This window comes from Geotrypetes seraphini, chromosome 1, assembly GCF_902459505.1.
Source record: "Geotrypetes seraphini chromosome 1, aGeoSer1.1, whole genome shotgun sequence".
NCBI lineage: Eukaryota > Metazoa > Chordata > Amphibia > Gymnophiona > Dermophiidae > Geotrypetes > Geotrypetes seraphini.
In genome coordinates, this window is record NC_047084.1 from 67324119 (window position 1) to 67337304 (window position 13186).

The 13186-nt window shown below is 42.2% G+C and overlaps 1 protein-coding gene across 5 annotated transcripts in view; it reads left to right on the plus strand.

Annotated features, from left to right (window-relative positions):
* CPLANE1 (ciliogenesis and planar polarity effector 1) overlaps positions 1 to 13186 on the plus strand; it is a 372488-nt gene that overhangs the window by 302805 nt on the left and 56497 nt on the right. For all 5 annotated transcript variants that reach the window (XM_033932742.1, XM_033932734.1, XM_033932750.1 and 2 more), the window contains 2 exons: positions 1884 to 2015; positions 7878 to 8049. In XM_033932742.1, the coding sequence (XP_033788633.1) occupies positions 1884 to 2015; positions 7878 to 8049 (304 nt within the window). The remainder of the gene's footprint in view (positions 1 to 1883; positions 2016 to 7877; positions 8050 to 13186) is intronic.

A 13186-nucleotide genomic window follows, 5' to 3' on the forward strand; every position in this document is an offset into this window, starting at 1 on the left:
TGACGCTGGCTTTGTCTGACCCCAAAACAGAAAGTTACATCAGAGTAGTGTACCACTGGCACTCCCCATCACCCACAGCCCCCACTGTTCACTCTTATCCCTTCCATTGCCTGAGCTACTACTCAGCCTCCTCACTATCCATAGTCCTATTGCTTGCTCTCTCTCTTTATTGATCTCATTCCCAGTAATCACATTTTTTTAATCCCCCATTCTCAGCAGTCTCTCTTATTCCCTTTATCATCCCCAGCAGTCATTGAGTCTCCCCTCCTATTTCTAGTAGTCGTCTCTCTCAAATTTCTCATCCATAGCATTCACTCTTTCCTCTCATTTGCTGTAGTCTCTCTCTCATGTTTTCCCTTCCATCTCCAGTAGCCAGTCATAATTTCCCCATCACCAGCAGTCATGCTGGAAGCCTCCCATATCCCCTACCCCTTGCTTTTTTTTTTTTTTTTTTTTATAACTCTGTCTCTTTTGGGACCAGGTACCAGCAAAAGTTAATTCCTGGGGCCTGTATGGGTGAATACCTCACTGACAAAAACAAAGCTTTCTGCATGCACACTTAATCATCTTAGCCTGCTTATACTGATAATGCCAGCATATATTGCCTTCCTACATAGCCAAAGTATATGCCATAGTTTTCACTCTGTTTACAGGGTTAAAATAAAGTGGATGTATAAGTTTTGCCTAAATTGGGGGTGATGCCCCGATCCTGTCGGTATTGACTGCCGGTGCTGTGCTGTCTCATGACTAGCTTACATAATTCAAAGACAGAAAATGTAGCTGGGGCCCAATGTTTTAAGGAGTAAGCATGCTCCCATTTATCTTGTGCTTCTGCGGGGAAGCAAATATAGGAATAACCTTACTGGGTCAAACCAATTGCCAATTCAGGTTACTAGCACCTGACAAAAACCCAAAGTTGCACAGGTGAGGATCAAAAGTGGTCCATGGAGCTTGGTGCTTTTCATTGCTGCAGAGACAGTTAGAGATCATTAGAAAAAGATAGCCAAGGCAGAAGATGCTCTCTTTGTGGTGTTGAGTGCAAGGGAGAGTATGTTGGGACCTCAGTAGAGGCACAAATCTTGAAGTAGATTTACAGTGCAACTGGAGAGTGGAAACTGGATCTAGAGGAAAGAGGCAAGAGTTGGGTTGGGGGGGGTCAGTGAGAGCATGGCTGGTGATCGGCATCCAGCCCAAAACTGGAAAATCCAATGGGTCACTGTACCACTGGATTTGAGACTGCAAGGCGTACATTGATGAGCCACAGAAGAGACTGGTAAAATCAGGGGCTATATTCAGTTGCTCAGAAACACATCGATTGCCAACCATGCTAAAGAAAATAAATGAGCAAAAATCAGTTTAAACCAATTCCCAGCTTTAGACAAAATTCAGGAATCTGTGGTTGAAAATAGGTATAAAATGAAGATCTCTATATTTCATTCATCCTTCCCCAGAACTGTCCAAAATATCATATTAAATCTTTTATTTTCCTGTAGACTAAAAAAAATAGTGCATTTACATTTTTCTCATTTTTCCTTCCTTGTTATGGACCCCCTTTTCCCCCTCCCCCACAAACATGACATGACACCTATATTCCCCTAGTTCTGGAGGTCTGAAGAGAAGTCTTTACCCTGTGTTGCTCCTTTGGATAACATGTTTTTCTATAGTAACAAAAGCAGTCTTTTTTTCTTCTTTCTGTTTTCATCCATGACCTACCTGACCTTTAGGACCCCAATGAAACAGGAGATGCAAATCTCAAGTTTCTTGCACTATTGTGCACAGCAATGCAGCCTGAGTGAGAGAGCCAGATCAGTATGTTGTATATTATTAATTCATATACATAATTTATTTTGCAGTGATAACAAAAATGCTGTTTTCAAATTCAGTTTTTCAGGTGATAAGTTGAATATAACTGGATTGAGTGATGTTGCTGACATCATTAGTGACCTTGTAAGAGATGGTGGCATTGGTGCTACAGAGCTTGGATTAACAGAAGCGGAGGCTAAGAAAATTTCCAGGTACTGTAATAGTAACTGGTTTCTGACAAATTGCTATGGTAAATCTATGATATAATTGTTGATAATTGATTATCTCCTCATATATCTGGGAATGATCAATAGAAAAGGGATCTTCCAGTATGATCTACTTTCAAGTTACTCAATTGATCACAGAAAAGATATTGGACTTCATGGACCCAGCATAATACTCTTACATTTTTATTGAATCAGTTTTCAAAAGGATTTATATGGAATCCCTAAAAATCCACTATACTCTCAGCTATTTGGCCCATTTATATGTAGTGGCAGACTAACAGCCTCTTCTATTACACCACGCTAGCAGTTTTTAGCGTGGTGAGCCGTGCTGAATGGCCTGCGCTGCTCCCAACGCCCATAAAAACTCTATGAGCGGCGGGAGCAGCACAGGCCATTCAGCGCAGCTCACCGCGCTAAAAACTGCTAGCGCAGTTTAATAGAATAAGGGATAAGTATCTGTTCCTATTACATTACATTATCATTTGTATTCCACCATAGCCCTTATGAGTTCATGGCAGTTGACAATAAATTCAACTACTGGGAACAGACCCAATTAAACATAGTATAATAGCAAATTCATTAAAATAACAATAAACACAAATCATAATCAATTTCAAGATAGAAATTTCTTAAATAAAAATGTTTTTTAAAAGCTTCCTATAAACCGTACAACAAACTTCTGACCTAATTAGAAATGGTAAATTATTACAGATTAGAGGTGCCTTATAATAAAAAAAGATGCATTCCATTGCGTAAATGACCAAATTTGTTTTGGGGAGGGTACTTGAAGGTAAAACTGCTGCCATAAAGCACGTCATGATCTACCAACTAATAAGGAAATTAATTACAGCAGATACGATGGTCCTTGAACATATAAAATATTGAAGACCGTCACACAAAACTTAAAATTTACCCTTGCTTGTATTAACAACCAATGTAATTTAATAATATACTGTATTAGGATATAGGGTGTCCTAATTTATTCCTCAGTTAGAATACACATTTTTGTGGCTATCTTTTGTTTCATGAGTAAATCAAGGAAATTTTTGTTGTTTAGCTGCAGTTACATCACTTTCTTTTCCAGAGATAAATAAAAAAGATTTGACATCGATATGTGAACATTTCTTAAGAAAGAACTGAATATTTCATGGGGTGTTCTGATTTTTTCACATGACTGTATGAGTTTAAAATGTTCGAGGTTTGTGCAGATAAGGACAGAGCTTGCAAAGATAGGACAGGGACAGAACTCACGGGGATGGGATGGAGATAGATCTCCCGGGGACTGGGACAAATTTGTCCTCGTGTCATTCACTAAAAAGGGGTCTGAAGTATTGAATAGTAATCACATCCAGTGGCCAAACTCAGGTGCACACTTATGGGATTCTAGAAGATATCCTGGTTTGTAATTATGACTGAGGACTATCATTGAGATGACTGAGCTTTATGCTTTATGAAGGATACAAAACTGTAGATACAAATCCTGAAGCTTAATACATGCTGGATAGTTCTGACTGAGCAAAAGAGCCAGAAAAATTTGCCAGTCCCAAAAAAGAATTTGTAAATTTAGGGCTCCTTTTACTAAGCTGCGTTAACAGTTTTAACGCACGCTAAATTGCCATGCGTGCTAGATGCTAACGCCAGCATTGAGCTGGCATTAGTTGCCATGTAGTGTGTGGTTAGCGTGCGCGGCAATTCAGCGCATGCTAAAAATGCTAGCGTACTTTAGTAAAAGGAGCCCTTAGTCATAGAAAATATTTTGTTGCAACCAGTCATAATGCCAGTACTTCTTCTTTGGTTATTATTATTGACGTTTATGCTTGTGACCATAAGGAGAAAAACTCAAGATAAAATAGATTTCAGGGCTTAATTATCCTGTGCTACAATTTGCCACAGTGGAAACAGTCTCTTCTCACAATCACATGTTAAACCTTTTTTTTTAAGTGAGCCAAGATTGACCAGGTATATCAAAACAACAGTTCTACATATCCATATTGCTTTCCCCTTAATAGGTAATAGCATAGGTTCATGGTGCTAGTGATATATAAATTTGGATGGGAATTTAGTAATAAATAAGAAAAAAAGGCAATCTATTTCTGTTCTGTATGTGCATATCTCCTCTATGACAACCATCTGACCCTCTCATGGGTTCATTGAGTGAGTCTGTGTGCTGCTCTCTGATTAGTCTCATGAGAGTTTAGTTAGAAACCGAGAGTGTAGGAACAAACAAGTAGCAACATTTTTGTAGTAGGTTTTTCTTAATTATTTTTAAACATCTTTTATCTGTTTTATTTACTGGGATTCATTAACCATCTTTATGAAGAGATTCACCCTAGACGATGTACAACAGGTACAGCTTGACTTAAAACTTACAATTTTATTAACAGCATAACAATAGAGAAAATCATGAATAAAATCAATGAGGTAAACTTGGAAGATGGCACATTGAACCCTAGTAATAGGACCTATATGATGCAGGATCAGAAATAACATTTAACATGTAAATCAATCATATAACAGAATGTCAGCAGAATACAAATTAAACTATAATAGGCTGCATGGAAGAACATTCATGTAACATATGATAATCACGATGTCTGCGCAATTCAAATAAACATCTTAATAGGAAGCCAGTATAGTTGAGATATCTAAACAGGATAAGATGAGTAGTATAAATTAATTGGGATAAATAGATGGGTGGCTAAACTGATGCCAAATTATATATACTATATACAGTTAAATAAAAAGGATTGAGTCAATCCAGAGGAAGGCTACTAAAATGGTGTGTGGTCTTCATCATAAGGTGTAAGGGGACAGACTTAAAGATCTCAATCTATATACTGTACTTTGGAGGAAAGGCAGGAGAGGTGAAATATGATAGAGACATTTAAATACCTACATAATGTAAATGCACATGAGTCGAGTCTCTTTCATTTGAAAGGAAACTGCAATGAGAGGGCATAGGATGAAGTTAAGAGGTGATAGGCTTCGGAGTAATCTAAGGAAATACATTTTTACAGAAAGGGTGGTAGATGCATGGAACAGTCTCCCAGAAGAGGTGGTGGAGACAGAGACTGTGTTTGAATTCAAAAGCGCCTGGGATAGGCATGTGGTATCTCTCGGAGAGAGAAAGAGATAATGGTTACTGCGTATGGGCAGACTAGATGGGCCATTTGGCCTTTATCTGCTATCATGTTTCTATGTTTCTATTAGATATAAGAAACTGGTCCAGATGTGGAGTAAATGGATCATCAGTCACCACATGTATTAAAGGCTTCGGCGAAGAGGCAGGCTTTCATCTGCTTCCTGAAATAGAGGTAGCCTTGAGTTAAGCAGTGACTGGGCGATTTTCAGCTGTCGCTGGGCAGACTGCTTCACCCAATGCCAATGCACAATCTGAATATTCAATGCTGGGCTGTTTTCAGTGATCATTGAATATCCAGGGTTTTTTGGGTCGGCTCTAACTTAGCTGGCAAAGCAAATTTTCAGTGCTGACCAGCACTCAATATTCATGGTTAACCAGGAGGTGAGTATATAAATATGATGCATATAATATTGTATGCCTGGCGAAAGTAAAGTTTTAAACCATTTTTTTAATATTTTGTAACATCTTGATTATTTATTTATTGGGATTCAGTAACCACATTTATGAATAGATTCACCCAAGGCAGTGTATTGCAGGTACATTTTAACATGAAACTTATAATTTTAGCACTAGAACAATAGTAAAATGACCAAATATTAACATAAATACAATTAATGAGGTAAACTTGGAAATAGGAAACTGAAACCTAATAATAGGACCAGCATAAAACAGCATCAGAAATATACACATTAAATATACACTGTAGAACAATCATATAACAGAAATATGATAAATGTCAATGCAATGCAAGCAATACCATAATACCATGGGTGAACATTCAAATAACAATGATATTATATATTGTCGGCTTGATACCAATGAAACACCTAATAAGCATGCATTAATAACACAGATAAGATGCTAATGCTTTTCCAACAGTGCACCTTTTTATGTAGCTGAGAGGCCAAGAGCAGATATACTGAATAGATGGGGACAGGATGGGTGATACAGAGTCATTGGGATAAACAGATGGATAGCTAAACTCAAGGCAAGCTCTATGTACATTTAGATAAGATAGTCCAGATGTAGAGTGAGTGTATATATTATACAAAACATAATACATTAGGAAATAGTTATTAAAATGAGTAGAAATGAGGGAAAATTGGTTTCTTATTTCAGAGAAAACTGATATGAATAAGAAAATAAATTTTAATTTCAGCTGATTTTTCTTGCAGATTGAATGCACTTTATAAGTATAGCACTTCAAAAATATGCATATATCAACTTCTGGAATTAATGGTCTTCCAAAATATTTCTGGCACAATGAGAATAAGGGCAAAGGAAAGCTGTTCATAACTCAACTAAGTTTGTGAATTATTTGGAACAAGCCACTCAACCTCCCTGTATTCCAAATCAGAATGTGTACAGTGCTAAGGTGTGGGCTCACTAAATCAGAATGTATACTGTGGTAAGGTCTGGGCTCAAAAGGTAGGAAGAAACCACAGAACCTCACCTGGATCTATCAGTCTTAATGTGGTGAAGTGTTCAACCATTCTTGGCTCAACCATTCCCCTTGGCAACCTGCAGGTATTACTGGCCAGTCATGTGCTGTTAAGAGTCATTGCTTTTAAGAAAAAACTCAGAGACAGGCATTGTTAGCATTGGTGTATTTATCAGAGGTCACTATCATCTCATACTCTTACATTTAGTGTGAGTTCATTACAGTCCGCTGTTTCCTATCAAAGTCCTTCTGACTCTTGAAGAGACTTTCTCCTGAGCTGCACCAGCTATCTTGCTCACTTGTTCTCCCTCCCTCATTGGAGAACAAGGCTTGCAAAAGGTAGTCCACTTAGCTTTATTCAAATATACAAATGAAGCCTGTTGACTTTCCTCTCAGGCTCTAGCACTCTATCTACTAAGCAAACTAGGTTTTTTTTCCTTTTTAATTATATGCCTCCTCACCCTGGATGACACCACTACTTTTCATAACACTGCTTTTCAATGTCATCCTCCACCCCTGGCTTATAATTAAAAGGGAAAACTAACAAAACGCTGCTAGATGCTTAATCTTCCCAGCATTCCTGCATTAACCAAGAAACCCATCTAACAAAACATTGCTGGGCTACTACCCTCTCCAGCACTGCTCTACTGTACTTATAATACAAACAGGTAGCTAGAATCTTTTCTCAGTACCTTTACTTTCTGTCCTCATTGAACTTTCCTCTGTAAGCAGTCCTCTGGTAACTCTGTCCATTCTCATTATCCAGCCTCACTCAGGGCTTGTAGAACCATCTTTCTCCCATGGCTTCCTTCCAATATCAGACAAGCTTTCTTCTTTCAGGCATCAGGCTCGGGTAGTTCAGGCACAACCCTCATCAAGTCCACCTGCATTTATCCAAAGGTTTGGATGGTTCTGAAATAGTTCCAGCTCCCCCTTCTGGAGACAACTTTCCCTTCACCCTACCCCTTTTTTCCCCAGAAGATTCCAGTCCAGATTTTCACTCTACTTCCCCAAGGTCCCAAAAAACCAACTCTTGGTCTCTACACCTCCCTGAACACAAGCCTGGCCTTCCCTGGTTCTCTCACTTCTGAGCATTTATGTCCTGAAGTCTTTTGTTCCAAAATATTATTTTATTTTCTTATTGCTTTTTCTTCTCTCCTCCCAAGAAAATCTGTAAAGATTATAAATATGAAAGTATTTAGAGAAAATGAATGCATTCAGAAGGGAAAACTTGATATTTGTTTGATGATAAATCTGGTTTTAGGATTAATGTCCAGGATAAGCCTTATGGACCTACATCAAGAGCAGACAATGAAAAGAAAGAAATACAGGCCTGGATGAAGAAAAAACAAAAGGAAAGACTGGCAGTACATCGAAAAAAACTAGATGAGCTAAGAGGGCAGGAGCACCACCCTTTCCAATCTGAAAAGAATGTGGTAAGGTTATTGTGTTCATGTCACATCAATAAAGTCTTCCTTCTTAGTTAGCTACACTGTTCTATTAACTTTTTTTTATAGAGAAATTTTATGAGCAAATATTGTATTCTATACTTCTGTGGCACACTATTATAGTGTTCTTCAATGATGGCTCCTGAAGTCCTCTGAGGCGACCCTTCTAATAATTCTGGCTGTTTTTCTGCTACTCTCTGTTTCTCTACCAAAGCTCATGACACAAAGAGGAAAGTGGATAGGAGGAAAAGCCACATGCTCAAGCAGGTAGATAAAGAAAATGTATTTGGAAATGCCAGCTCTCTTCAGTATATACACAATAAAAAGTTTGAAGACAGGCTAGTAGGGTAGATGTCGTTGACACACACTGATCAACACAGTGTCACAGCCTCATATGTGAAGATAAGTTGGTGGCTCTCCTTCAGCTTAGTTGGATCTAAAATGGATCTAGCTTAAAATTTAGTGAAGACCACTGCACTATTGGATACTGAGCAGGTAGTGCTAAGAATGTTTTTTTTTTCTTTTTGTATATTTCCAAACAACTTAGAGTTTGTTTCCATATATGGTGTCATATGAAAACAGATTTTCTGTTTTCTAGTATAGAATTGAAGAAGACTGTTAAAATATTGAACAGTATAATGGCCATTAACTTCTAAATGACAAGATTCATAACTGCATTGCACATGACAAGATATAAAACCTGGTAAATAAATGTTATCCTTCTGATGTGTTCTCAAATGTACTATTACATTACATGCTTATATTCCGCCTATACCTTGCAGTTCTAAGCGGATTACATCAGAAAGATAGCTGGACATTTCTAGGAAGAGAAATACAATTAAAGAAGTTGGTCCTAGTACAACAAAAAAGATAGCCGGACTTTTCCAGTAAAGGAATACAATTGAAGGCGTAAGGTCTAAAGCAATTTTGATGAGATGATTCTAAGAGGGGGTGAGAGGGGAAACGGGAGGGATTAGGACGTTTGGGTGAATTTCTTGAATAGTAGGGTCTTGATTTCTTTGCGGAAAGCCTTGAGGTCAGTTGAAGCTGTCAGTAGGTTGGTGATAGTGGGATCCAGTTTAGCTGCATGTGTTGCTAGTAAGTTGTCATACTATATCCAAAATAAAATAGAAGATATTGATATATACAATTGCACTAATTGGAATATAGTTGAAGCAGGGCATTTTCCAGAGATTGTTACAGTTGACTAGGTCTTGCCATGTCTGAATAAGTGGAACTATTGTCTACAGTTTGCCTTTATATAGTGGGTCCACCATCCTAATTGGCTGGGATTTGACCTGATTTCAGCAGGAAATTGAGGTGGGAAAGTCCATTGGTCACAAATTCAAATTTGGTGGGGAAGTCTGTTGGTCATAATTTTGATTATCCCAGGACAAGCAGGCAGCATATTCTCTACATAGGGGTGATGTCACTGATGGAGCCCCCTAGCGGACGTTTTCGCAAGCAGACTTGCTCGAAGACCTTCAGGCTTGTGATTGGCCCGCGCATGCGCACGTGCCCCTCCCGCCCTGCCTAGGTCATGCGTCTCCTCAGCGTGTCCTCAGTTCTCTGTTTTCCGCAGAGCCAGAAGCACTGGTCCCTTGCTTTGCGCGATCTCGTTGTCCCTCTTGCACCGCGGCTTGTTTGGTTAGTTTCTGTTGAGTCGCTGTGCTCGCTTCTTTAATTTTCTTTATTTTCATTTTTTTCTTCAGTTCGGTCTTCCTCTGGCTGCCTGGCCTCGCGGGGCCATGGCCGTCTTTTTTCTTATGTCCCGGCCTCGTTCTGGATTTTAAAACTGTACTAAGTGCAACTGGGTTATCTCCATCACCGATCCTCATCGTTGGTGTGTGGAGTGCCTGGGTGCAGAGCACCGCGCTAAGTCGTGTCCCCGTTTTGCAACTTTACAACCACGGGCTCTTCGTCGAAGGGTGACCAAGATTCTCCAACTCTTTGGCCCCATGAATCCTGCGGGGCAGGCCTCGAGCTCGGCCTCGACACCCTCGTTGGGGGCCTCGGCCTCGAAGTCCTCGGCCTCGGCCCCTCCTGCTACTCCGGCCTCGGATAAGTCTTCTCTTCCCTCCTCAGGTGTACCAGCAAAGAAGCCTACCTCGGAATCCCATGTCAGCGCCGCCTCGTCAGCGTCTTCGAGACATCTATCTAAGCATGCCTCCTCACGTAGAGAATACTCTTTCTTGAGGCCACCCCGAAGGAGCGCACTGCTGCACCTCTGACCCACCTACATTTGGTCTCGGTGCCTATGTTTGAGGACATGCTTAAGGCTATCATTACCACACAGCTTTCCTAAGTGGTGAGCCAGCTAGTCCTGACTTCGACGCCTTAGACCTCGGTCTCGACCCAGTCGCGGTCTGACCAGCCTGAGCGTCCCCTCGTCTTTCGAGGCCTCACCCGTAAGATTCATCAGGTTTCCTCCAGCGAATCTTCCTCCCCTGAGTCGCCGAAGACTTTTCGGGGGTCCAGGCCAGGGTCCCGTTTTCCCCCCGCTACTGCAGCAAGGCTTGCCTCTTCTAAAAGGCCCCGGTCTTCCCCGCCCTATCGGGGCAGGTCTCTGACCTTGAGACCATCTACACACACACTTGTCCTCGAATTGGACTCTAGTGTATGTTCCCCATCGAGGCGATTGCCAGCTTCTAAAGGGCCTACTTTGAAGCTGGTTGGGGAATTTTCCTATACCCCCCTCTTCTCTGAGGCTTCACCAGTGGTTCCCTCGGACTCCAGGGTCTTCCCTGGTCCATTTTGCACGGGGCCGTTCCTCGACACCCCCTAGACACCTTAGTCGAACCTCTTCGGTCTCCCGTTCACAGGACTCTGAGGCTCCGGCTTACTATTCCAGGGAAGTTTCTCCCTCTTTCTCGGCCGCACCCCGGTCTCGGTTGGAGTCTCCCCCGGAGGATGAATCTTCTTCTTGGACCTCCTCCTTTTCTCGTTTCATCTCTGACATGGGCAGAGCTTTGAACTTGGATCTTCAGTCCAACTCCCGCTTTACCCAGGAATACCTGGCGGAAATGGGAGTTGACAGTACGCCTCATGAGGCACTTCGCCTTCCATTGCATCAGGTTCTCCGGCAGACGTTTCTCCGGAACCTGGAGACACCATATGCAGTCACGGCTATTCCCTCCAAGTTGGAGTCCCGTTACCGGACTATCCCGGTTAAAGAGTTTGAAAGTGCTCAGCTTTCCCACCAATCTTTGATGGTTGAGTCTTCCTTGAAGAAGTCTAACCCCTTGAATGTTTACGCGGCCGTCCCCCCCGGGCAGGGAGGGCCGTACGATGGACAAATTTGGTCGCCGCCTTTATCAGAATTCGATGATGGCGAACCATGTCCTTAACTACAATTTCATCTTCACGTCCTACCTCCAGTTCTGTATAGATGCCCTCCGCTCGTTCTAGGAGGTCGTACCAGAGCCTCGGCATCAGGAGTTTCGTCTCCTCGAGGAGACCCTCTCCCAACTCCACCTGTATATGTTTCAGGCCTCTTACGACGCCTTTGAATTGTCCTTGAGAGTTACAGCCTTTGCGATCGCCATGCGTCGCCTCACTTGGCTCCAGATTGTGGATATGGATCCGAATCTATAGAATCAACTTGCCAATCTCCCGTGTGTGGGTCATGAGCTCTTCGATGATTCCATCGAGGCGGCCACGAAGCGCCTCTCGGACCACGAGCAGTTCTTTGCATCTCTGGTGAAACTAAAACCAAAGGCCCCTCTGGCTCGCCAATATAAAATTCCTCTCCGGAGGTATCCACAAAAATCCACTCCTGCTTTCTCTAGGCCTCCTTCGAAATGGCCACTGCAGCAGCAGCAACGTCAACCTAAGACTCAGCCGCCAGCCCTGGCGAAGACCGGGCCGTCCTTTTGACAATTCCACTCCGAGCCTTCAGACTCTCTTCCTCCTAGAGCCTTCCCCCTTCCCCATCGGGGGTCGTCTCCATCATTTCTATACCCAGTGGGAAAGTCTTACCACCGACAGTTGGGTACTGTCTATCATCCGGGAGGGGTACTCCCTCCACTTCAGTGGTGTACCCGCGGACCTGCCTCCAAGAGAGTTTCCTTCTGCTCAGTCTCAGCTTCCTCTCCTTCTGCAGGAAGCTCAGGCCCTTCTTCACCTTCAGGCGGTCGAGGAGGTTCCCACGGAACAGTGGAACTCCGGATTTTATTCCCGGTACATTCTGGTACCCAAGAAGATGGGGGATCTGCATCCAATCCTGGACCTCCATGTTCTGAACAAGTTTCTGGTCCGGGAACGATTCAGAATGCTCACCCTTCCCACGTTGTATCCCCTCTTGGACGAGGGGGACTGACTGTGCTCATGGACGAGGGGGACTGACTGTGCTCACTGGATCTCAAGGAGTTGTAGATGCACATTCCAATACACCCAGCCTCTCGCCGGTATTTGAGATTCCGGGTGGGGGATTTCCATCTCCAGTATAGGGTTCTTCCCTTCGGCCTGGCGACCTCTCCAAGGGTTTTCACAAAATGTCTGGTTGTGGTAACATAGTAACATAGTAGATGACGGCAGATAAAGACCCGAATGGTCCATCCAGTCTGCCCAACCTGATTCAATTTAAAATTTTTTTTTTTTTTTTTTCTTCTTAGCTATTTCTGGGCGAGAATCCAAAGCTTTACCCGGTACTGTGCTTGGGTTCCAACTGCCGAAATCTCTGTTAAGACTTACTCCAGCCCATCTACACCCTCCCAGCCATTGAAGCCCTCCCCTGCCCATCCTCCTCCAAACGGCCATACACAGACACAGACCGTACAAGTCTGCCCAGTAACTGGCCTAGTTCAATCTTTAATATTATTTTCTGATTCTAAATCTTCTGTGTTCATCCCACGCTTCTTTGAACTCAGTCACAGTTTTACTCTCCACCACCTCTCCCGGGAGCGCATTCCAGGCATCCACCACCCTCTCCGTAAAGTAGAATTTCCTAACATTGCCCCTGAATCTACCACTCCTCAACCTCAAATTATGTCCTCTGGTTTTACCATTTTCCTTTCTCTGGAAAAGATTTTGTTCTACGTTAATACCCTTTAAGTATTTGAACGTCTGAATCATATCTCCCCTGTCTCTCCTTTCCTCTAGGGTATACATATTCAGGGCTTCCAGT